At 40.1% G+C, this 27,093-nt stretch overlaps 1 protein-coding gene and 1 long non-coding RNA gene across 2 annotated transcripts in view; one reads left to right on the forward strand and one right to left on the reverse strand.

Annotated features, from left to right (window-relative positions):
• LOC127421161 (uncharacterized) overlaps positions 1 to 27,093 on the reverse strand; it is a 74,444-nt gene that overhangs the window by 12,233 nt on the left and 35,118 nt on the right. The gene's annotated exons all lie outside the window — the stretch shown is intronic.
• The window catches only part of necab1 (N-terminal EF-hand calcium binding protein 1), an 87,704-nt gene that overhangs the window by 9,805 nt on the left and 50,806 nt on the right, over positions 1 to 27,093 (forward strand). Inside the window, exons 4-5 of the mRNA XM_051663929.1 lie at positions 12,083 to 12,108; positions 15,090 to 15,187. Coding sequence (XP_051519889.1) covers positions 12,083 to 12,108; positions 15,090 to 15,187 — 124 coding nt within the window. The remainder of the gene's footprint in view (positions 1 to 12,082; positions 12,109 to 15,089; positions 15,188 to 27,093) is intronic.

Below are 27,093 nucleotides of genomic sequence, written 5' to 3' on the forward strand. Positions count from 1 at the left end.
CTGGCTTGTCAGGCACATCACTGGTCCATGTTGTGTGAGTGTGTGTTTGCGTGAGAGAAATAAAGAGGCATAAGCTTTATTTCTCTTTATTTTGAGCTTGTCTTAAATAAAGATTATAAAAGTTTCTTAAATAATGTATGATCTCAAAGGAAATTGTCAAGTTTTACTTTGTAAGAGGTGAAATTTTACATCATCGGTAGACTTAGAAGTAACTACTGGCTCACCAAAACAAGAGGTATGATTGTTCTTCTTGAAAATGTGTATACCAGGGGTGGATTGGTCATAGGGAGAACTGGGACTTTTCCCCGTTGGCGTGCCGCAAAACGGGGCCGAATGGGGCCAAATGAGCCGCGATTAGCTCAAACGGGCCAGCGCGTTATGCCAAACTGGTCAAGACAGGCTGAATAGGGCCACAAAACAGCACCGTGATTTGCAAAAGGGGGCTGCATTATGCAGAAAAGGACAGTGACAACCGCCCCCCCCCCCCCCAAAAAACAAAAACTTTTGGGCCAGTTTCTATGTAAAATCCAGGGACGCTTTCTCTTCCCAGTCCACCCCTGGTATATACTGTATACTATTTAGGAATACAGTGGTGCGAAAAAGTGTTTGCCCCCTTCCTGATTTCTTATTTTTTTGCATGTTTGTCACACTTAAATGTTTCAGATCATCAAACAAGTTTAAATATTAGTCAAAGATAACACAAGTAAACACAAAATGCAGTTTTTAAATGAAGGTTGTTATTATTAAGGGAAAACAAAATCCAAACCTACATGGCCCTGTGTGAAAAAGTGTTTGCCCCACCTGTTAAAACATAACTTAACTGTGGTTTATCACACCTGAGTTCAATTTCTCTAGCCACACCCAGGCCTGATTACTGCCACACCTGTTCTCAATCAAGAGATCACTTAAATAGGACCTGCCTGACAAAGTGAAGTAGACCAACAGATCTTCAAAAGCTAGACATCATGCCGAGATCCAAAGAAATTCAGGAACAAATGAGAAAGAAAGTAACTGAGATCTATCAGTCTGGAAAAGGTTATAAAGCCATTTCTAAAGCTTTGGGACTCCAGAGATCCACAGTGAGAGCCATTATCCACAAATGGCGAAAACATGGAACAGTGGTGAACCTTCCCAGGAGTGTCCGGCCGACCAAAATTACCCCAAGAGGGCAGCGACGACTCATCCAAGAGGTCACAAAAGACCCCACAACAACATCCAAAGAACTGCAGGCCTCACTTGCCTCGGTTAAGGTCAGTGTTCATGACTCCACCATAAGAAAGAGACTGGGCAAAAATGGCCTGCATGGCAGAGTTCCAAGACGAAAACCACTGCTGAGCAAAAAGAACATTAAGGCTCGTCTCATTTCTGCCAGAAAACATCTTGATGATCCCCAAGACTTTTGGGAAAATACTCTGTGGACTGACGAGACAAAAGTTGAACTTTTTGGAAGGGGTGTGTCCCATTACATCTGGCGTAAAAGTAACACCGCATTTCAGAAAAAGAACATCATACCAACAGTAAAATATGGTGGTGGTAGTGTGATGGTCTGGGGCTGTTTTGCTGCTTCAGGACCTGGAAGACATGCTGTGATAAATGGAACCATGAATTCTGCTGTCTACCAAAAAATCCTGAAGGAGAATGTCCGGCCATCTGTTCGTGACCTCAAGCTGAAGCGAACTTGGGTTCTGCAGCAGGACAATGATCCAAAACACACCAGCAAGTCCACCTCTAAATGGCTGAAGAAAAACAAAATGAAGACTTTGGAGTGGCCTAGTCAAAGTCCTGACCTGAATCCTATTGAGATGCTGTGGCATGACCTTAAAAAGGCAGTTCATGCTCGAAAACCCTCCAATGTGGCTGAATTACAACAATTCTGCAAAGATGAGTGGGCCAAAATTCCTTCACAGCGCTGTAAAAGACTCATTGCAAGTTATCGCAAACGCTTGATTGCAGTTGTTGCTGCTAAGGGTGGCCCAACCAGTTATTAGGTTTAGGGGGCAATCACTTTTTCACACAGGGCCATGTAGGTTTGGATTTTGTTTTCCCTTAATAATAACAACCTTCATTTAAAAACTGCATTTTGTGTTTACTTGTGATATCTTTGACTAATATTTAAACTTGTTTGATGATCTGAAACATTTAAGTGTGACAAACATGCAAAAAAATAAGAAATCAGGAAGGGGGCAAACACTTTTTCACAGCACTGTATATCTAAGGAGATTTCCATATTTTGAAATTTACGTGTTGTATTTACGTATCTTCTTTCCGGATTAATTTATGTTTAGCAACTATGCACAGCATATGCGATAAGGAGTCGATCCTCATCTGTCTTTCACCTCCTCGCTGAATTATTCCATGTCACTTAAGTCATCTTGGTTTCCATAGCAGCAGCTCTCCTGGCTGGTGCATGGTTCCTTTGTAGTAGGTGTTTGATGGGAATGTGCTTCTGATTTTATTTTCCATTCATTGTGTGACTGGGGCAGATTTGGTTTTGATGTATTTAAAAGAAAAAACACTTTCCTGTGCCAACATAATGGTCGGCTCTTCCCTTTACCACATCCATAATATTGTTTTGGGTCAAGCAATTATTCATTGATTCACTGATTCATTTAATCTATACTCTGATAAAGCCAAACTGCAAAGTGCTGACTTGTTATGCAGAGCATTTACCTAATAGAAGGTAAAACCAGCAACACTTGTGGATTGGAGAGTTTGAATGTGATTTGAAACACAGGCCATCATCAGGGTTAAAAGAACATAAGTAGCAAGAAATCTTATAAATAGAAACTGAAACAAGAGTTTAAATTTTAAAATCAGATGGGAGAGTGTGACATCTTCCAATTAAAAGACAAAGTAAAGAAGACTTAGGGGATCAGCCAATGGCAAGATTACCTGAATTAAGTTGTTTTTCTGTGATTTACAATCACATAATTGAAGAAACATTAAAGACAAATAAAAAATATATATGACTTTATGAAAAAAGATTCTTTCAGGACCAACTCCTCATTTAAACCTCCAAAAACTTTCTATTTATTGCATTTTTCCTGAAGAACTATATATGTGTGAGATCTGAAGATGATACAGATGATAGAGAGGAATCCTGTACTGGGATTATCTTACATTCTCAAATAGTAAGATTCTTTGATATGACTATGAAAATGACTGAGAGTGCCATCCTGTCAAGCAAGCTGACAGATGACAAAAGTTCCCTTTCGATTTCGGTCACTAACATCATAACGCTGACGCTTATGGGAAAAACTCCTTTTTTCTGATTTCTGAACTCCTATTGGATCACACCAATTCAGATGCAACTGAATTGAGCCAATGGTGTTCGCGCCCGCTCAGCCAATGACATTGAGTGCGCAGCGCTCAGCTTTCTATATAAGCGGGCGGCATAACGCCATCAGTCAGAATTCATCTCCTTCATTCCTGGATTTCACAATCGAATCGCACTTACCTGCAGTTTACGGTGCTTCCCTTCCTGAAGACGATCGTTGCCCTGCCGTGCTCCGGTGAGCTAAAGGAGTTGAATATTTCTATACTTGCGCTGACCGGACCGTCTTTTTCAAGATGCCATCGCGTAAGTGCAGATGTGGGAAACCTGTTCCCACGTCTGACAGCCACAAGAGCTGTGTGTTCTGTCTGGGCCGTGCCCACGCAGAAGCAGCGCTGGTTGAGGCTGAATGCCCACACTGCGAGGCAATGTGCCTCAAAACGCTCCGCGCTCGGATAGCTCTATTTAAGAGCAATGACTTGACTGCTCTCACTCCATTGCCTCCCCCGTCCCTCGAGGACCTGTAAAACAATGATGCTCAAGGCGAGGATATGGAGCAAACGGATTGTGAGGCTGTACCACCGGCTCAGGTCCCGCATGCACCCCCACACTCTTCTTCCCCCATCCTGTTCACTAAAAGTGTTTGCCCGCCTGATGGCGCTTCCACCCTCATGCAGTTCGGCAGCTGTGAACACGGAGAAGAGGAAAATGATGACAGCGTATCTTTCACGGCTTCAGACAGTCACCTCGTCCGTGTCAATGGAGGACGCTGCTTCTCCCCCCCTAAAAGGCAGAGACCGTTCTTCGATGGCAGATGTGGAGCTTGTCCGCATTCTCAGAAAGGCTATAGATGAGCTGGAGCTCGAATGGTCACCTCTGTTAGAGTGCTGCCGTTCCGAAACGGCAGCACTCTACTCCCCAGGCCCCTCAGGGTTCATCTGAGCCGGCTGTTTGCCCGAAAAAGCCTTGACCGAAGCGCTGCTATCCACAGCCACCGCGCCAAGGGCCCCGCCCATCGGGAAAACCTACCTCTGATCAGCCTCAGCGTTCCTGATGGCTTCAGCAGCGTGAAGAGAAGTCTGCATTGTTCACCACGGGGAAGCCCCGCCCTCAAGTGGACTCGCACAGAATCCCTGTTCTCTCCTCCCGCCGTTCTTGTTCGGGAGATTGTTCACAATTGTTTATCTGTGCCAATAAAGGGTATAAAAAATTTGCACTCTGCCTGCCTTGCCAGCAATGCGAAAAGAGAAAAATACACAAACACTCATGAAAAGAGCTATGTTCCTCTTCACGCACCCACACACATCCCACAAACCGTCAGCCCTGCCCCTGGGCCGGGCACCGTGTTAAGCTCTCCAGTGATCTCGCTATCCCCACTGTCCGAGCGAATAAAAGCGTGGGAATCCCTTCCTGGCATATCAAATTTAGTGTTAACAACTCTAAAGCACGGTTACACACTTCAGTTTGCGAGACAGCCGCCGCGCTTCAATGGAGTGATGCCGTCCACAGTGTCATCTCAAAATGCTCACATTCTGCATGCAGAAATCGACAGCCTGCTAGCAGTACAGGCAATAGAACCTATTGAGCTCAGCGTGCAAAAGGGCCTTTACAGCTGTTATTTTCTTGTCCCGAAGAAAGACGGTGGGTTGAATTAAGGCTTCTGAATCGCACACTAACACACAAGCAGATCATAGCACACATCTGTCAGAATGACTGGTTTGTCTCAATAGATCTGAAAGATGCCTATTTTCATATCCCGATCGTTCCTTGACGCTTCTTGAGGTTCGCATTCGAGGAGACGGCATATCAATTCACAGTCCTGCAGTTCGACCTTTCCCTCGCCCCGTGCACATTCACGAAATGTGTGGATGCAGCTTTAGCCCCTCTGAAAGCAGAGAGAATACACTCGATATGCAGCACAGCAGCGAGTTTCAAATTGGGTAGGGCTCTGCCTCTGAAATGCTTTCAGAAACTCCTTGGGCTTATGGCAGCCACAGTGGCAGTCACTCCCTTGGTCTGTTACATGTGAGACCTCTGCAATGCTGGCTCAACCGCCAAATTCCTCAACGGGCATGGCGCTACGGGCTCCATCGCGTTGTAGTCACCAACCACTGTCTATCTGCGATAGCACCATGGACAGCTCTGGGGTTTTACCGGCCTGGGGTCACTTTAGGTCAGGTTTCCAGATGCAAAGTAGTTATTGCAGATGCGTCCAACATGGGCTGGGGCGCATTATGTGATGGCCGCCTGGCATTCAGGGAATGGACGAATGTAAAACAGACCTGGCACATCAACCGCTTGGAGATGTCATAAAAGCATTCGAGTCAGAAGTGACGGGGCATCATATTCTGATTCGTACCGACAACAAGTTGGTAGTGGCATACATTAATCACCAGGGCAGTGTGCGATCTCCAGCAATGACGACACTCGCACGACAGCTCTTCAGTTGGAGTGGCGAGCGTCTCCTGTCATTACGGGCAACCCATGTGCCCGGAGCCCTGAATTTCGAAGCAGACATGCTCTCTCAACAGGGAGTGATTGCAGGGGAGTGGAAACTTCCCCCCCGACGGTCACGGAGATCTGGAACAGGTTTGGGAGGGCGACGATAGATCTATTCGCCTCCCAGGAGACCTCTCATTGTTCCCTGTGGTATTTCATGACAGGACAGGCCCCGATGGGGGTGGATGCATTAGCTCACAAATGGCCAGCGGGTCAAAAGTATGCATTCCCCCGCTGCGCCTCATTCCTCCACTCTTCTCCAAAATCAGGTAGGAAATGGAAACAGCACTTCTGACTGCACCGAGGTGGCCGAATCAACCGTGGTTTCCAGAAATAGTGGAGCTCCCTTATGCATATCCGATGGGACCTTCTTTCTCAGGCTCGCGGCTCGATTTGGCATCCGCGGCCGGAGTTATGGAATCTACATGTGTGGCTGTTGAGCGGGTTGTGTCGGATGACAAAGACCTCTCACAGGCAATAAATAATACAATTTTGCACGCTAGAGCCCCATCTACGAGATGGCTCTATGCCTACAAATGGCCTTGGTGATGAATGTGCTGACTAAAGCCCCCTTTGAACCAGTCGAGACTATCGATCTGCATTCTCTTTCCTTTTAAACAGCTCTCTTACTCACCCTGGCATCCGTTAAGAGGGTGAGTGATCTGCAGGCGTTCTCAATGCACAGCTCCTGTTTGGAATTCTTGAATCTAGAGCCACGCTGAGACCGAAAAAAGGTTATATCCCCAAAGTGCTCTCTACCCCCTTTAAGGAACAGGTAGTCACTTTACAAGCCTTTTATCCCCCTCCCTTCCAGTTGGAAGAGTAACGCTCCCTCTATACGCTCTGTCCAGTCAGAATGCTACACACCTATGTGTCCCGCACAAGCCAATTCAGACAAACGGACCAGCTTCGGAGGTCACTCGAAAGGCATGCCAGTCTCAAAGCAGAGACTGTCACATTGGATTGTCGACGCTATAACACTGGTGAACCAAATCTCAGGGAACCCAATGCCCTATTGGCATTAAGGCCCACTCAACGAGAGGTATGGCTGCCTCTTGGGCGTGGGAAAATGGTGTTTCCATACAAGAAATCTGCCTGGTGGCCCAGCACCTTTGCACGATTTTACAACCTTGATGTGCATTCGGTGGCTTCACAGATAATGTCTGTGCAGCAGAATTAATTCAATGTGTTCTAAGGTCTGCTTTGAGAACTCGATGAATTCACTTCACGCATGGACTGCACGCATCTGTGCAACAATGCAATACTCGGCCCTTCACGATAAGCACCGTCATACTCCGTTTATACTGCCTAATTACACTACATGCAATATCTCTTATGTCTCGGCTGTGCTTTAGACATTCGAATGTAAAGCGTGCCACACTCGGGCCATAACGCTTGAATATATATTTACTGTGTTTCCAACACAAATATATTAAAATACTTGTGTCTCGGTCACGCCTTAGACACTCATTCTCTGGTTAAAAGATAGATATTCGCTGTGTTTCCCTTAGTGGAACTCAGCTGTTTCACTACCGGACTCTTGGCTGTGCTCTATTATGGCCGTTTGGAGCCCTCTTAAAGGCAAAGAATCCTGCTACTGAGCGATGAGAATGTGCTTGTTACCTCGCCCCCTCAGAACTGTCAGGGCGAGGTTGATTTCTTATACGCTTCCTATAAGCTAAGTGTTGTATCTGTATGACACAATCTTATGTCCTACCCCTACTGTATTAATATTTTCACTTTTAACAGCAAGGTAAATATACAGCGCAAAATAATTATGTTGACTCCAGCGCTACATACGCATCTGACTGTAGATGCTAGAAATGTCCCGCCCCTTATTGAAACGGAAAATATAATTGGTTAGAAAATATTCAATCGCATCTAAAATTAACATTCTGATTGGTAGCTCAGCTAAGTCGAACTGTCTTATTTCACCCGTGCCCTCAGTTGCGGACGGAAACTGGCACTCTTTAAGTGATTTCATGGGGTCTTTGTGTATTGTCCTTCCCTCTAGTGGTGAACCCACCTTAAACCATGGTCACACTCAAAATTACATTAAAACATAAACCCACATCGTGTGGTTCAAAAATCTGAGCCTATTCAAAATATAAATTAAACTGGGAAATAAAGTTTTAGGATTTTGCAGGTGCGATTCACCGAAAAGGGCTAAATAGTTGATCGGCTTGTGATGCGCGAATGTCTTGCATGCACAGCACGTGTCTCGTCACACTTTAATAGTGTTTAGCCTCCCATTCAGCTGATAAAAACACACTGCGTGATCATGAGGAAGGATAACATCAGGATGTAGATTGGAATGCATGTGTGAAAAACTTCATTTATATAAAATAGCTTACTCCTCTCTCACTGTTGCTTACGTGCTAGTGATTACATGAATACAATGACATAATAGAAGAAATATTTAAGATTCCACACAATTTCGTGATCAGTAATCAAATAAGCAGATTTGTGACATTAAATGTGTTAATTCATTTTGTATAAAAGGACAGGTTTTCTTTCATTAAAGCACTTAAGATGCTCTGTGAAAATTCACATGCAGGGTCACGATTATATCATACAGTAGCAATTTTAACCACCACGCAAACCACGCAATTGCATGGGGCCCCGGACATCGGTAGGAAAGCTAAGCAAAAAACGCTTGGGGGGTGACATGTTGTTTTGTGTACACGTGTGGCGCGAATACGCAGTTGTCAGCGCTCTCAGAGCGATTCACGTCAGAGGTCCGCCAGGTTTTTACGTTTTTCAAGTAGGATTTTGCGTTCAGGTTTGTAATTTATGAAAAAACGAACGCGCTCTCCGAACGCACTCTCACTCACGTGCAAATGGATGTGTTAGGGGCCGTTCACACCGAACGTGTTTTTGCGTGCTTCTGCTCTGTTTTTCCATTGTTTTCCTTTGTAAACATGCACTGGACAAACATCCATACCTGCTGCACCACGTCTCGCTATTTCTTCAGTGTCTCACGCAGGACTGGAATATTTTTAGACACTGTGTCAAGTTAAAAATAATTTCAGGTAAAAAAAACATATATCGAGACACCTGCATTCTGTTTCATTCGTTGTGCTGCATTTAGATTGTTTTTGCACAGGTGCCACAAAGATTTAACGTACTGAACGAGTTCAGGTTGCAAAGAGGAGACTGTTACAATGTTTAACATTATTCCAGATTGTTCTGCACCAAGCAAATTTTAGCACTTGATAAACGGCAATGTTTTTACCCCTTCTGTAGTGTGCTAAGGGGCCGCTGTGCCTTGTATGTTTACTGTTACAATACTGCTACGAATGTTGCCTACGATGCATAAATAAAATACTGCCTTTTGCAACATGTTGAACAATACACTGCAGAGTCCAGGTGAAAAAGTAAATAAGACAGAAATATATTACTATTATGTACAACAAATCCTCAAAGTTATAAAATGTCGGCACAGCTATTGACCAGGAAAATAAAAAAATGGCACTCCATGTTAAAAAGGTTGAGACCCCTGCTCTAGTCAGTGGTGGACCCTGCACACTCAATCTATTTGCCAAAAAGGACACTGTATAAGATGGAAATCCTAAATAAATCATCTCTGCCCAACCTATTACAGTCTAATCTTTAGGTGTGAGATGGGCTCAGGGTTTTATTCTCTGTCTGTGAGGTCGAGATGAGTCACAAGAGTTAGTTCAGCTCCATACTGGAAAAGTGGTGTGAAAGGCAGGGACTTACAATAATAGTGATTTTAGCGATTTTAGTGATTTTAGCGATTGTCATTTTAATGACTGCTATTTAAATTCCTATTGTCCATAATCCTTTTAATTTAACCAATATAGTCTAAGATCAAACAATTACTGTTTCATTGAACAAAGTCACATTGTATACAATCCATTGCATTATGAGGTCTGTCTTGTTATTGTGTAATGTCTCCAGGAGATCATATGAGATGAGATATGAAGATCATTGACAGTGTACAACAGGCGGGTTCTCTGGCCTCATTGATCTGTTCTCTCAGTCTGTTTATCAAAAGCTTTACCCCCCCTGCTAAGAGGTCTAGCCTGGGCAGTTAGCAGTTCAGCCATGACATAAGGCCTCCTGTGATGATGTTTTATCCAACAGGTCTCTCAATAGCTATTTCTTGCTGTCCTGCACTCTCTGCCATAGACTCTGCCATCCTCTAAAAAGTCTAGACAACCAATGAATGCAGTCATTGCCTGAAGACAACTGCCAAACAATGAAAATCTTCCACCCAGTTGATGTAAAAGGATTCAAACTGCTAACCACTGTGACTCTGTGAAGTGAATGGAAAATGATCTTAAACTTGCCATGTCTCACAACTAAAAATAATATATTTTGGCATAAGCAAGTTGTACATTACTGTCTTCAATGCCTGATATACAAATCTTGAAAAACAAAGAAAAAAACCTTGCAGTTCACTGCATGTTTAGGAAAGAACATAGAGGGGAGACTCGTGCTTGTTGACACAAGGGGAAGAGCTATATCTCAGTAACTATAAGGTATTATTATGTTAACTATAAGGTATAAAATAATGTTTTGAGTCAAATGTCCAATTACACAAATGTTTTGTTTTTCTTAGACTGATCACACTGTGAATTCTGCAACAGAAGGATGAAAATGTCACTAATGAAATCAGTCTGTGCTTATCGAAATTTCAAACAACTGCCACCAGTGGCTGAAGCTGGAAGTGTTGCTATCCAGTTTCCGGGTGAAATGTTCACAATGTGGCGTAAAAAGCGAGTTGTGTTTTTAGTTGTAAAGTGTAATGAACTCAGGCTTGGTGGTGGGTTTGGATCCATTTGCAGAAGTTTAATATCTGAATCAACAAGCAAAGGGATGGTCAAAAAAATACAGGCAAAAGTCGAAGATCAAAAATAGACAGTCCAAATGGCCAAACAAGACAAAAACAACAATCCAATAAACGTGAAGTCCAGTAAACAGGCAAAAGGTCATAACATAAAGCAATCACAATGGCAATGGAGAAAACGCTCAGTAAGGCAGGTAAGACTGACAATACTTCGCAAAGTAACAATGGATAGGCATAGCTATTTTTACATAGCAAACAGGAAATGACTGTAGAAGAAAATGGAGTGTGATCAGTATTCTGGTAAGGGCTCCCTCTGGTGGTTGGAGGAAGCAGATGTTACATAAAGGATGTCAACATGAATGCAAATGTAATTAACAATACATTCTAACAAAACCTCAACCTTAAGCCTAACCTTCAGTGTAGTGAAAATTGTAATTTTAGAGCAAAAATAGAACCTCTGAATCGCTCTCATCATAGATCATATGAATGCATATACTACCTGGTTTTCATGGAACCAGATCCTGTGTCTCAGAGATTGCTTGTGCAACACACTATCAGTAGCACCATAGGGAAAGGTGAACACAAATTAACTGATGCAAAAATGTCTGATCTGGGATGTTGCTTGATTTTGAACACTGTCCTCAAGAAAAAATTTATAATTTTTTTTTCTATAATTGTTGTGTTAACACAATAAAACCACACTGGGATTTTAATTCATTATTTATATTTTCTGTTGGCCAAAACAAAGGTTTGATATTTTTGTATGTTACATTTTTCCTTTTGTTTCATGGATTGTTTAGGTTTAGTCCTGCTGTTTGCCAAAAAGCCATTAAATATCTTATACTACATTTAAAATACAGACACTGTATGTTGTGGAAGATGGCTTTTGTTTAATTTTTTATTTATTTTTTAAATGGCCATTCTTCTCAAATCAGTGTTAATAAACAGCAGGATCTCTGTGTCTCATCATGCCCTGCTCTAGGGTTGGTCTTTTCATTGGGAAGTAACATTGGAAATGTTCAATAGCTTTTTTGTAACCAAGGCTTTAAGGTGTATGTGCAGAAATTGACTTCTAAAAATAAGAGAAATGTTCACTGGTGTAAAAAGTGTGACAACTAGCCCTGGCCTGGTCTATCCCACACACACTTTAGACACATTATTTTCTTATATTCTCAGTGTGTCAGATGCAGTCTGCTCTCCCTCATGGCACTGGGTCTCTAATCAGGGCAGAGTTAAGACATGGAGTTGTCAGTGAGGCTCATATTGGCTCCTGGGTCTTACCCAGGGTCAGAGTCTAGCCGTCTGATGATGAACCTCTCTCATTAGGCACACATCACAGAGCATCCCCCTTTGAGCAAGATGCTGTCTGCAAAGCTTGCAATCACCATACAACATTAGATCACATTTAAATGCAACTCAGACGTCCTCTAAAATGTTGTAATATTCATGTTATGGAAAAGAAATTAACATATTTGTTTATAATCTGCTTTCAGCAATGTGGACACGGATGAACTCTGTGGTAAGAATTAAAATTTTTATTGAAAACTTTGCTGGGAGGTTTTGAACTACCATTAAAATTGTGCTTGACTTGCAATAGTGTATTTTTCAGTGATACTAGTTTATGGTAATGAAAAGCAAATTGAAAAGGTATCATAGTAATACCATAAGAATTGCATTGTATTATACTGAAACATGCAAAAATATATTTGTTTAAAATAGTGGTCGACCGATATGATTTTTTTGAATGGCCGATACCAATGCCGATATCTAGAAAGCAGGGTGGCTGATATGCTGATACAATGCCAATATATCACACAATTTCATATAGTAATTAACAAACATAAAATTGCAATTAAAAAAAAAAACAAACAAACAAAAAAAAAATAGAAAAATAAATAAATAAATAATATATATATATATATATATATATATATATATATATATATATATATATATATATTATTTTTATTATATTGTATTTTAAATGGTAGATAGCAGTTTTTTCAGATTTCTTATTAGTCATCAATTTTTTCAACTTATCTGCACATGAAGAAATTGTTAATATATTAGGTAGAAGGAAATAACAGTATACACAGTAGTCCGGCAACCATGGATGGCATGTCCACATTAGCAATCGCATTTACTAAAAAAATACAGAATCAAACCAATTGTACATACAGTGCATTGTGAATAAGACATTTACTTGTAGAGCATGTGAAGCCAGTGGTGCCTGCAGCTGTGCGGCTGTATGCACTGTGCATACCATGAGCGCTCCGACTGATATGAGAAACATTTACACTCAGAATATTTAATCAATAATGAAATGTATCCCGTATTTCTGTTGGCTGTTTAAAAGAACTAACAATGCCCAATTTGTGAATGAATAATTCTTTTTAGTCGATTCTTTTCAGTGAACGGGCTTGCAAAACGGTCTGAATTGATTCGTGATTCAGTACAACTCGTTCAGAGTGCTCTCTCACTGAATCATTTGGAGCGGTTTCTCACACAGTAAAACAGTATCGGGATATTTACGAATACAGCACTAGATACAGTGTAAATTTACCTACAGTCAACTGAAACAAAAGGCTGTCTTTTTGAGAGGTGACTTTGAGAGGTAACTTCAGCTAGTGCTGTGTCAGGTGAACAAGGGGCTGTTCAAACTGAACGTGTTTTTGAGTCCGCTCACGCTGTTTTTCAAGCGTGAGTACCATGTAAACCATGTAAACATTCGCTAGATGGATGTCTTTTGACAACTGCATCACGTTTCACTGTTTTTAGCATCTCTCACAGGAGCACTGCATTTTTAGATGCTGTGTCAAGTTAAAAAGAACTTCTTCAACTGATAAAAACACATCTCGAGACACCTGTGTTCTGCTCCTGTTGTGGTTCATTTTGCATTTTTAGCACGAAAACGTGTCTGTCTGAACGGTTACTGGAAGAAATGCTTTAGCCAATAGATACATGAATGCTACTCATAGTCAAGAAAATAAAACAAATGCTTATCTCAAAATCACCAGAATTGAACAAAAAAAGCACCTTATTTTCATCATACCTCCGTATACAGCCTCCGGAGGCAGCATTTTCCTGGTTTTGGACGCAGCCTTGACGTTGCACTTAACGGGACATCTGCATATTTGTAAATGGTATATAATACAAGTTTTATTGATATTTGCCTTTTATCATTAGAAAAGAAAGTTAAAGGTGACAGGGAACTGTAGAGGAGTGACTGTTAGAATACGTGCTTTAGAGGTAAATAAATGAGCGCTCCACAGGACGCTGGATCTGCTAAAGTTGTGTGAGATTGGATTATTACATCTGTTTAAACGAGATATCTGCATATTTGCAAATGGCATATAATTCAAGTTTTATTGATATTTGCCTTTTATAATTTGAAAAGACAGTTAAAAGTTACAGGGAACTGTTGAGGAGAGAGAAGGAGAATGAAACAGGCGAGTACTTTAACATAATAATCTCAAACGCGTCTGCCACGGCTCTGATATGCGGACTGTTTAAATGACACTGTGTTGCACACCGGTCAATTATTGTAGGAACACAATGGCACGTAACAGCAAAATGAACAGTGACTGATCGTTTACATGTCTCAGTCGCTTCACATGCAAGCACGCGATTCTCGGCGCCCTCAAGAAATAAATCAGCCAAACGGGAAGATTTATCGGCCGATGCTGATAATTAAAACATTCAGAATATCGGCCGATTTATCAGACTCGGTGATATATCGGTCGACCACTAGTTTAAAATATATACACTACCGGTCAAAAGTTTTGAAACACTCATTCTATGGGAATTATGTCGTGACTAAACAAAATCCAAAATAAATCAAAACTGTGTTATATTTTAGCATCTTCAAAGTAGTCACCCTTTGCCTAGAATTTGCAGACATGTACTCTTGACATTTTCTCAACCAACTTCCTGGGATGCTTTCTAAACAGTACTGAAGGAGTTCCCATCTATGTTGGGCACTTATTGGCTGCTTTTCTTTATTATTTGGTCCAAGTCATCAATTTCAAAAACTTTTTATTTTATTTTATTTTATTTTATTTTTTATTAATTTTAGTTTTATAATGAAATAAATTAATATGGTGGCACAATTATATTTTTGTCTACAAAACTAATTTCAAACATTTAAGCATACGCTTTCAGATCAAAAGATTTCTAAGATCATGAGAAACATTTCAATCAAGTGTTTCAAAACTTTTGACCGGTAGTGTGTGAGTATATATCTATCTATCTATCTATCTATCTATCTATCTATCTATCTATCTATATATATATATATATATATATATATATATATATATATATATATATATACTTTAGTTCTCAAATGTTGCTTTGAACATTGTCAATAAAGGTTCAAATGTTATTGCTAATGCCTATATTTAAGATTGGAAATCCAAAGTTCCTCAATTTTCACTTAAAATAGGATATCAAATTACATTATATTATGCAATTATACAATTTTGTCTTCTTTCCCCTTAGAATACTTTTCTCAGCACCTTGGAGAATATGAAAAAGTCCTTGCTGCCTTGGAAGACCTGAACATCTCCATTCTGAAAGCCATGGACAAAACCAAGAAGGTGAGCTGCCTACTTAACTTACTTTGCATTGCAGTACTCAACAAATGGAAATAACCTCAATTAGGTGACCGAAACCACATTTATCAGAAAAGACAGATGTTTTCATCTTGTCTATGTCTTTCACCCTTTCTACACTGGGCGTGTCCTTTGATGTGATGCGACGCATCGCAACAGCTTGAGGCTATCTACGCTGGACGTGTCGAAACGAATGTTTTAAACCATTTATTTGTGTTGTTGGAAGTAGTAGCGCCAGCGCGTGCAGCGCAAAATGGAACGGGACAAACGTTTACCATAGTCACTAAGTGATGCGAAACCCGTGTCCATTGTGTAGACAGGGTGTTACTGTCCTCGGACTGAAATCATTGATTGTTAAGTGTTCTTGATAATAACTTTTGGCCTCTTTGTATTTAGGAGATTTTCTTTGTATTTGTTTTGTCTCTCAGTTTAGTCCACCAGATAGACGTGATGCCTGTAAGCACTAAAATTTGTATTCTGCATTCATTCCTTGCGGCTCTCAGTGTCTTCTCTAAGGGTGCTTTTAATCACTCACAGCATGTTCCTCAGCCCCTAATGCGAGTCTGAGGTGTGTAATTTTCTGAGTCGTAATAAAGCTATTCACGGCACATGCTGTGGGAACTCTCAGGATGGATGATGATGGATGTTCACTTGCTGAAGCTCACGTGTTTGACAAAAACACACGGCCATGCTGTACAAAACCTGTCTGACAAAATACTGCATGAGATATTATGTTTTTTGGTTCCATTAAGATAAAGTGCTTTATTAGTTGTAAATATTAATTTGTGTAATATTGATCAAATATTTCATTACAGAGGAATAAATGACTAGATAAAATGAATCTGAAGTGAAAAATCTGTTTAATCATTAAATAGTCATATCCTTTCAAGCCCTGTACTCAAAGCTGCAGTTTGAGCCACATGTATTATTATTGTACACATAATATTATTTCCTTTAAATTACATTACATTACATATGCTATAATGTATTGTATTGTATTATATTATATTATATTATATTTATAAGTTGATTAGTATTTATGTTTTGAATTATTAGTTATTAATTATTAATTAATTATTAATTAATTACTTAATTTACATATTATAATAATAGGTACATAATTACTGTAAATTAATACTAGATTGCCACAGTATTTATCTTTAATAAATTACTTAAAGGTGAAGTGTGTCTTTTCTGCAGCACTAGTATCACCAGACAGAATTGCAAAAATAGTGACCTGTTTTAATACAGGTTTCCCGAACACTCCCCCATCTATCTTTGGTAGAAAAACAGATAGTACCACACAAAACTCAACTCAAGAAATTGATTGAGCCAGTGTTGCTGTGGCAGGATGCTCAAACGAACAAAGCAATGTTTTGATAGCACCACAGAGACAGTGTTTACACTTGTAGGTTAAGGCTACGTCCACATCAATTCAAAGTTTTTAAAAAGTTGCTACATTGAAACATACGAACCTGCTTAAATCCCCTTACTGCACATATGAAAAATTGCTGTTTCATGTACGGTCTAAAATAGGGTGACCAGACATTCCCGTTTTCCAGGGACAGTCCTGGTTTTTGACGGTCTGTCCCCGACTGGAGCCATCCCTGGAAATGTTCCCGTTTTTACTGTGTGCTCAAAACAGTCCGCTAAGTGAAAATACATGGCAAGAAAGCCCCTATTGAAGCCTACCGGCAACAAGGTTAATCGTGTACTGTTTATTCTGACCAAAAGATGGGGCTGCTCGCTATAGCAGCTTTAAGTCATTCATCTTCCTTTCCTGATTACTTGTTCGTGCCAGTTTTGCCATTAAGAACAGGACCAGGAAGTAAATGTTTGCAGGGTAAACTTCGACAGCGGTGAATGTGAGTGAATGGAAGATCACAGCACATATTATTTTCATTTACCCATTTTCTCCAAGACCAAAAGAAAAAATACACTCTTACATTTGAATGACTTTCCTGAAGATTTAAAAAAATAGAGAGCGGTGGGTTAAATTTACTGTCACTCTCTCAGCAGCTGTAATAGAAACCCCCTCACAGCTGTGGTAATTCATTTTTTAAAACTGATTACAGGGTAATATAACACAAAGCATAATGTTACAGTATATATTTACACTCAATATTTAGAAAAAATTTATAATATAAAAAAATATCGAGAGATTTATGCTGATAAATAAGGCAGAAATGCATCAACACAGTCTATGAAAAAGGTCTATTGAAAAGAAACGTAATCATTGTTAACAGCTTCAAGGTGAGGCACATACTAGTTATGTTATAAAGAAGTTATATTGTTATGTATTATATAAAATTAATGCATTTAAAATAAGAATACAACATTAATAACATGGAAAAATAAATGAAATGTATAATAAAGTATCTGCAAAAACAACAATAAATTTAAGTCATCACATTACAGCATAGATTACATTGTGCTCTGCTGGGAAAGAAGTGACTGAAAAGAAGCATCATAATGCATAAGAGTTGATCAAAATGAAAGGTATAATTAAGAAAAACAGGTCCATATGAGATAACTGATAGAAACAGTTAGGTGAAATAGTGTAATAATAATAATAATAATTATTATTATTATTATTTCTATTATACAATATTGAATATCTTTGTGTCATGACTACAAAGTGGAAAAAATTTCCAACAATATGAGGCATCTAAGGGGGGCAATCAGCTCTTCAGGCCCTGATATAGTACATAGTGTAAGTGTTTCATATGATTTCAGTTGTAATGCTTAGGGAAATGGTAGTCATGTGAGCTCATTTCTTTTGAAATTCCTCTGCCAGTTTGCCAGCAAGCAAATTAGAAGCCTACCATCTTACTTTTAGGAAAGTGCCAGGTAAAGGTGAAGGAAAAAAAGAGAAGATAAGGAATTTTAGAAGAGAGTAAGAAGAGTGATGTAAAGAGTGTGACCAAGGGCAGGTGTCCCTGTGCTGTAGAGTCAGCTGCAATAGTTCCTATATTCAATCAGTGTTTATACAGTATATGTTTGTTTAGTTCACTTTTATGCCACATAGTGTCATCTACTGTATACAGTGTAGAAAAGAATTAACTCATGTAACACAAGACAATTAAAAACGAGCAACTTTACCAGCGTATCGGAATTTCACTGAGACATATTCAACAGAGTATGATATACCATAGTTAAACACATTACTACATTCACCATGGTCAAAATACATTACATCCAAATTATCCCCCTTTTTTAAATCATAGATAAGTAACGTTAAATTTCAATTACATATTTACCACTGAACTAGAAATATGCCTGTTTTTCATTTAAAAAATCTGGTCATCTTAGTCTAAAAAGCAAATCGGACTCGGACACCAATTCTGAGTAAACTATCACTATCAAAGTGGATATCAGGCACAACAATGCCACTACTACATCATGGGCCACTATCTTAATTGTTCTGGGTTAAAGGGATAGTCCACCCAAAAATGAAAATTCTCTCATCATTTACTCACCCTCATGCCATCACAGATGTGTACAACTTTCTTTCTTCTGCAGAACACAAATTAAGATTTTTACAATAATATTCAGCTCTGTAGGTCCACACAATGCATGTGAATGGTGACCAGAACTCAGAAGGTCCAAAAAGCACATAAAGGCAACATAAACGTAATCCAAATGACTCCAGTGGTTAAATCCATATCTTCTGAAGCGATATGATAGGTGTGGGTGGGTGGGAAACAGATCAATATTTAAGTCCTTTTGTGTACTGTAAATCTACACTTTCACTTTAACTTCCACATTCTGGTGTGGAAGTGACTTTCACTTTCACATTCAGTCACCTACAGTACTGTGCATAAGTTTTAGGCACTTGTGAAAATGTTGCATAGTGAGGATGTCTTCAAAAGTTTTCATTTATCAGTTAACATCATACAAAGTCCAGTAAACATAAAAAATCTAAATCAATATTTGGTGTGGCCACCTTTGCCTTTAAAATAGCTCCAATTTTCTTAGGTACACCTGGATACAGTTTTTCTTGGTTCTTGTTAGATAGGATGTTCCAAGCTTCTTGGAGAATTCTCCACAGTTCTTCTATCTATTTAGTCTGTCTCAATTGCTTCTGTCTCTTTATGTAATCTCAGACTGACACGATGTTCAGTGGGGGGGTTTGTGGGGACCATGACATATGTTGCAGGGCTCCCTGTTCTTCTATTCTATTCTTTTCTATTTGCAAAAGTAGTGTTTGGGAGTCTAACATTTTCCTGCTGAAACACTAAAGCTGAAGATATAAATAATCATCTTAAAACAAATGCTTTTGTGAAACATCTTATGTGCCTAAGACTTTTGCACAGTGCTGTACTGGTTGGGGCTGGTCAAACGTGGAGATTTATAGTAAAAAAGGACTTAAATATTGATCTGTATATGATCAATATACATCAATATTTGTCATATGGATTACTTTTATGCTGCCTTAATGTGCTTTAGGGACCTTCTGAGTTCAGCCAGCATTCACTTGCATTGTATGGACCTACAGAGCTGAAATATTCTTCTTAAAATCGTCATTTGTGTTCTGCAGAAAAAAGAAAGTCATACACATCTGGGATGACATGAGGGTGAGTAAATGTTGAGAGAATTTGTATTTTTGTGTGAACTATCCCTTTAACATCAGAAGACATTACACACTTTGCCTTTAAATCTGCTTACTTATTGCACCATAGTTATTATTATTTTCAAAGTAGTTTGCATATAAAACTCAGCTAAAAACAAAGAGATTTTAATATAGGCTACTGTTGCTTGGATGTTAAACCCACGCTGGACTCTCAATGATCTGCTCACAGATTTTTTGTGTGATTGACTGTTCTCATGCTTATTTAGTTGTGTAGTATTGTCAGTGGTTATCAGCCCTGACATTCTGGTCTGAACAGCAGCATTTATTTTCCTCACACCCTTGTTATCAGCACAGTCCACACTGACCGTTAGAGGAATGCACAGGTACAAGCTGCGTGCTTCGGTTCCCACAGAGCTATTTAACCTAGCCTGTCTACTGCTGAATTAGCCAAGCACTGTTTCCAGGCCCAGCAGACATGCCTCTTAATGCATGTGAGTGTCTGAGAAATAGAGTCGCCTGTATGAAGGGCAGTGCTGTGTCATTTCATTATGCCCTCTTGATTAGTGAGGCAGACAGAGAATGTAGAAACCTGATTAATGAGCTCAAGGGGATATTTTTTAGTGGAAGTATATGGATGTGTTTTCGTCTTGCTTTTAGGTAAAATTTTTTTAGTCTATTTAACAACACATTTGCCCCATTATTTTTTCATTTTGAAGCTTTATTATTTAATTATTAAAAAACGGCAAATAATAATATAATTAGTGTAAAATCTTAGGACTGATGTTTTTAGTTAAACCTTTGAGGATCTGTTTGCCAGAACAATATTGTCAATGAGAAAATGTCACAGTTTTCCACCATTTCACCATTGTCAGTTTTACGCAGTCCTTCCATGTTCATATTACTCAAAAAAAGTTGTAACCAAGGGAACATAAATTAACTGAGTTGCTTCAACTAAAAAGTGTCTTGTCAGCTTTACTTAATCCATTTGCTTTGGAACAACATGAATATTTTTGTTTGGTTAACTGAAACTAGGCAGAGGATTTCTATTTCCCAGTATTGCTTGAGTAAATGTTAAAATTATGTGTTATTTTATGTGTCTTTGTGCAAGATAAACATAAAGGGGGAGACTAGTTAATGTTGTTTTAAAGTTTTGTTATGTTGAGATTTAGAAGAGTTTGTTCTGTTGTTATGTTGTAGTTTTGATGAGGGTTACCATCATGGTAAAGCGTGGAGCTTGAGCCTAGGTTGAGAACTAATTTTAAACATCTGGAACCATTGTCCATCAAGTTTAGCCAAAGAGTTATTTTTTGGAGTGCTGTATGCTTAGATTGCTGCAATTTTCAGACCTGCTGATGAGAGAGCGGATCATATTGCTATATTTTTGTTAAAATATTTACTTTAACAGATGCTGTTTTCGATCAGCTACTATTTAATTTTGATTTGATACTATGCAATATGTACAATGAGCATAAGCAATAACACACATTTCATGTAAAGGCATGACCAATTCAATCATATGTTGAACATCAAGATGGAAAGAGAAGGGAGAATAGACTTTATTTGAATTTTAAAGCTTTAAATAAAATATTGATATATCCATGTACTTTTTCATGCATATACTTTATTCATTATTTCAAGCAGTGGTTCTCAGCTAGTTTTGCTTCAGGACCCAGATTTTACGTCAAGTAGAGACCCAACACAGAACCAAAATACTTTCAAAAATGTCCTTAAATCATGGTCAATTATTTATATATTTATTAATATATTAATGGTATTTTATTAATATAACTTATTAATATAATATTTTATTAATACAACTCAAACCATGTTTTGCTTGTTTCAACCCATATTTAATGTAGCCTGTTTTTTTTTTGTTTTTTGTTTTTCATTCTCTTCATGTTCATGTCAGATAACCTGTCCATGTTAGCATCTGGAAATTGTCTTGCTTCTACCAAGTGATGCTGTAGAGTTTGATCTACAGTTTGATCTACATTGGCATCACAAAAAAAGTGTTTTCTTCTGCCTTTTAAGATGATAAGCATATTTATTTTGCTGTCCTGACTATGCATGATTATATGGTTATTTGCAATTAGCGTTGGTTTTGCAACCAAATTTTGGGCCATGACTCACCAGCTTCCAGCACTAAATCTATGTGATCAAGTAGTCACTATATTGTGTGTGTGGGGGGGGGGGGGGCTCTCTCTCTCCTCTACTGGCATCTGGCTCGCTTTTAACTCCGTCTCCAGTCTCACTGCAATGACAAACAGCTGTTAGAGACAGTCATTGATTTATTCCTATGTCTATAGCTTGCTTGGTAGCTCACCAACACGCATTGGACTTTAGGCTTGACGGCTGCAGTTTGAGTCCAGCCTAAGATGCACTAAAGTGGAAGTGGCATACATAGAAACGATGTAAAATGATGTGGTTGCTTCAGTTAATGTGTTTTTTTATGTGTTTTTTTCCCGAATGTGTATTTTAAAACACTATCGGGAAGGGTTAGGTTTTGGTTAAGTGTAAGGACGTCTGTTTTGTTAAACTCTCATTTATCTTTTCGGACACTATTGGTTAGTTTAGGGTAAAGTTTTAGGTTAGGGTGGTACATTTTACTTATTAAAACCTCCATCTAAAATTCACCTTAAAAACCTTGTCTGATCACATCGTCATTTCGCTTGGTTTTAGCACCCCCCACTGGACATTTCACTTAAAAACTGCATCCAAACGTGTAATGAAGCACATAATTTTAGTTTTGCAAAAACATTGCAATGCTCATGTAAATTTCATGACACCAGGCTGCATTTTTCACTGACCATCAAATAATTCATATCTAATGCTGATTGTGACTATGGAGAAAAATACATGTTTAAAAGGTATGCATAAAATACATCACCAGGTGTCATTTATCTTTGATTTCAATCTTTATGCTATTGGTGATGTGTAAATTTCTGTTGCATGGACTCCATTAGTGTTGTGTGTTTTGCATAGCACTATGAGTGGGTGGGCAAACCAGTTGCTGTGATGTGTGTGGTCTCTGCCCTCAGGCACCTCTACAAACAGCAAACACACATCCTGAACATCTCATACGTGGGCGCTGGACTGGTATCATCCAGCCAGTTTCTCTTGCCTTTAGTTTGCAGGTGGAGTCATGACAGATTACCAATCCAAGTATTAAAAATAGCAATTGCTTTAGTTTTACAAATAGGAGAAGAAACATCATTCCTTTTCAGACATTTTTTAAAGAGGGTGACACATCTTTCAACATTTGCTCACGTCATGTCAGTGCCTCATTTAGTCAGTTTACAAGCATCACTCATCATTCATGAGCTTTAAACTTTTATTATACCTTGTGGCTGGAAACAATCGAACAGGTGTGTTGATGTATCTATTTTCAACTGAAAAACTCCAAATTGTATGTCCAAGTGAACTAGTAAACCAATGTGTGTTTTCTCTTGCAGTGGTTTTGTATGTATGTTTTGTCTTAAATTAGGATATTAATTGTGAAATATATCTTTCATATTAAAAATCCATCATATTTTTCTTAGTCCACATACAGAAAAACAAAAGGTGCATGAATAATTGCAGCAAGCAATATGATTAATTTTATTAACATAGTTGTGAATTGTGGTTAGTCCAATGCCTGTGTCAGCAAAACACTGAGGTACAGTGCTCGTATTTTTTGCATGCTCCAGACAGTTTGCATTGATTTTTTCAATGTGTTGTTACGTAACTGGCTTGTGGTTGTGCAAACAGATGAACATGCCACGAGCACAACAGCTGAAAAATTACAAATCTCCAGGTTATATATCTCTTTATGTATGCATATATATGTCTTGTTTATAAATTTAAATATCTATTTTAAATATTTTATGTATGTTGTCACACTTTTTACTCCAATTAATATTTCACAGGGTAGGTTTATTTTTGAAAGTCAGTTTCTTTATAAACACATACAATATCTTAAAGTCTTGGCAAAAAAATAAATAAATAAATAAAAAAAAGCAATTGAACATTTCCACCACAATTGTCCAGGGAAAAAAAGATACAGTTCATTGAACACACGTTGACTTTTTGTGACAACATGCCCCAAGAGCAGTAGTCACAATGGAACCTGCCATTAAACATACTTTTTAAGCTTTTAATTTAAATTTAAACAGCAAAACAATTATGAAACACAAAACAATTCTTGAAACAGCAAAAATGTAAATGGTAAAATACAAAAATATCAATTCATTGTTTTTGCCAACAATTAATATAATAAATACATTGTATATTGTCACGGATCCACCGGGCTCTCCCTCTCCCTCTCCCTCACTGCCCGGCACTGCACTCACTCTCCCCTGAGTTTTAATTACCTGCACATGCACGTCATCAGAGCACCAATCATGGACTGCTTATATACCCCACTCACACTCTCAGTCACTGTCTGTTCTCGTCTGTGTTCTCACAAAGACTACGGACTATTGTGAGTGTTCTGATCATCTGTTCATTGCCACAATACCCTGTTTGAAGTTTACTCACCTGTTGTTCTTGCCATACCAGTGTTTGGATTACCTCACCTGTTTGTTTCACCTCTCACCCATTCCCTTCATAAATAAAACACGCAATTGAGTCCAACCCTCTGCCTCTGAGTTTTCTCACCGTGACAGAAGAACAGACCACCAATATGGATTCAGCGGGGGCTCCCCACCAGTCACCACCACCAACGAGCACCATCTTAGAGGAGCTGGTCAACGAGCTTTGTCGAGTCATCACACCACCGGGAGCCTCGAACGCTAGTTCCTCTTCTCCTTCAATATCCGCACCATCATCATCGGTTTCTCACCAGGTCAGTCCCATGATTAACCCATCTCCTTACTCAGGTGCGGCAGAGGATTGCAGTGGATTCCTCTTGCAGTGTTCGCTGATGCTCACAATGCAGTCTCAAAGGTTTGCGATGGATAGAGCCAAGATCGCTAACGTCATATCTCTCTGGATGTGCGCTGCAGTGGGCAAACACCTTGTGGCATCAGGATGGTCCAGTCACTCAGTCATTGGATGCCTTCTTCAAGCACTTCAAGGAAGTCTTTGGATTACCCGTGGGTGATTAATCGGTGAGAGAACAACTGTATCGCCTTAAACAAGGAAAGAGATTAATAACTGATTACACCCTGCACAACCGTACACTAGCGGCCGCGAGTGGCTGGAACGAACCGGCCCTTCTGACAACCTACAGACAGGGACTGGAACCATCCTTGCGGCAGCAGTTTGCGGCACATGACGATTCCATCAGCCTCGAAAGCTTTATTCAATTCTCCATACGTGTCTCCCAGCGGATGAAGACCTGAATCAGCGAACAAACTGCTCTGCGATCCCCGCCTGCACACCGTTACCAACGTCCTCCAGAATCAGTTGAGGAACCCATGCAACTCGATTCCTTCAGACTGTCCACACTCGAGCATAGATTATGTCAGCGGCTGTGTTTGTATTGTGGAGCCATCGGGCATGTGATCGCTGAATGTCCTGTTCGCACCTTACGACTTACGGTGAGTCAGACTATTACCAAACCTATGATACATGCTCCATTGTCTACTATGATCTCAGTGATTTGCCCACATGTCTTTCTCTGTCAAGGCCCTCATTGACTCCAGGGCGGCAGACAGCTTCATCTCCGAACAACTCAATCAATAAAATGCTCCTCCCCGATCCTAGTCCATTCAATAATCGGAAAACCTCTGGGAAAGGGACTCATCACTCATCGAACCACACCTGTGATGCTTCGAGTGGGTTGTACCCATTTTGAGGATATCTCCTTTCTGATTCTGGAGGGCTCCACCACCGATATCATCCTGGGGCGTCCATGGTTACAACAATACTCCCCGCAGCTCTCTTGGACTACCGAAGAGGTATTGGCATGGGGTGGAGAGTGTTTCCACAGATGCTTATGACTTCCCCGTCCTATTGGTCTCCACACTCCCGTGCCTGTGTGTGCCATCTCTATAGAGAGTCCTGCGAGTGAGCTTCATATAGACGTGCCCCAGGAATATCGTGTATAACAAGATGTCTTCAGTCCACAATGAGCAGCCTTTCCACCTCATCGACCATGGAACTGTGACATTGACCTGATGCCAGGAGCACCATTGCCCAGGGGATGGATCTATCCACTCTCACTTCCGGAACAGAAGGCCATGGTGGAGTATGTCGATGAGGTGCTTAAACAAGGTTACATCTGCCCTTCCACTTCCTCTGCCACTTCCAGCTTCTTCTTCATGGCCAAAAAGGACGGAGGCTTACGGCCATGCATCGACTACCGTGCCCTCTACACAGTCACCGTGAAATTCCGGTACTGGTACCACGGTATAGTGCGAATTTCATCGACCATCAATTCAGTTCCTCGGATACATCATTAGTCCCAGAGGAGTGGAAATGGTCCAGGGGAAGGTTTGTGTGGTTCACTCCTGGCCCAAACCCACCACAATAAAGGAGCTACAGAGATTCCTAGGTTTTGCAAACTTTTACTGACGCTTCATACGTAATTACAGTTTCATGTCTGCACCCTTAACAGCTCTTCTCAAATCCAAGCCCAAGTCCCTGTCCTGGAACCAACCCACCTTGGAGGCTATTCAACACCTTAAGGAAGCTTTCACGACAGCTCCCATCTTAGTTCATCCCGACCCGGAGAGACCAATCATCGTGGAAATTGACGCCTCCACCTCAGGCGTTGGAGCTGTACTATCCCAGCGGCAGGGGAATCCTCCCAAACTTCACCCATGTGCCTTCTTCTCGTGAAAGCTAACCCCGGCAGAGCAGAACTACGACATTGGCAACAGGGAGCTGCTCGCCATCAAGCTGGCGCTAGAGGAGTGGCGCCACTGCCCGAAGGGATCTCGCCATCCTTTTCTAGTCATCATGGATCATCGCAACCTTGAGTACCTGAGAGAAGCGAAACGATTGAATCCCTGCCAGGCTCGGTGGGCCCTGTTCTTCACACGGTTTAACTTCTCTGTCTCTTATCGTCCAGGGTCCAAAAACACCAAGGTGATGCTTTATCCCGACTATATGCTGTGGAACCTCCCACAGGAACACCTGAGTCCGTTCTACCTCCCAGATTAATCATCAGTCCTATACAGTGGGCCCTGGACAACCAAATTGAAGAGGCCACCCAAGAAGAACCAGCTCCGCCGGGATGCCTCGAGGGACGCAAATACATCCCCTCATGCCTTCGGACCTCCCTCATCACTTCCATCCACTCCTCTCTGGGCTCTGGTCATCCTGGCTACCATCAAACCCTCTCGCTTCTCCAAAATCAGTACTGGTGGCCCCGTATGTCCCAGGAAGTACAGCG

This window comes from Myxocyprinus asiaticus, chromosome 30 (genome assembly GCF_019703515.2).
Source record: "Myxocyprinus asiaticus isolate MX2 ecotype Aquarium Trade chromosome 30, UBuf_Myxa_2, whole genome shotgun sequence".
NCBI lineage: Eukaryota > Metazoa > Chordata > Actinopteri > Cypriniformes > Catostomidae > Myxocyprinus > Myxocyprinus asiaticus.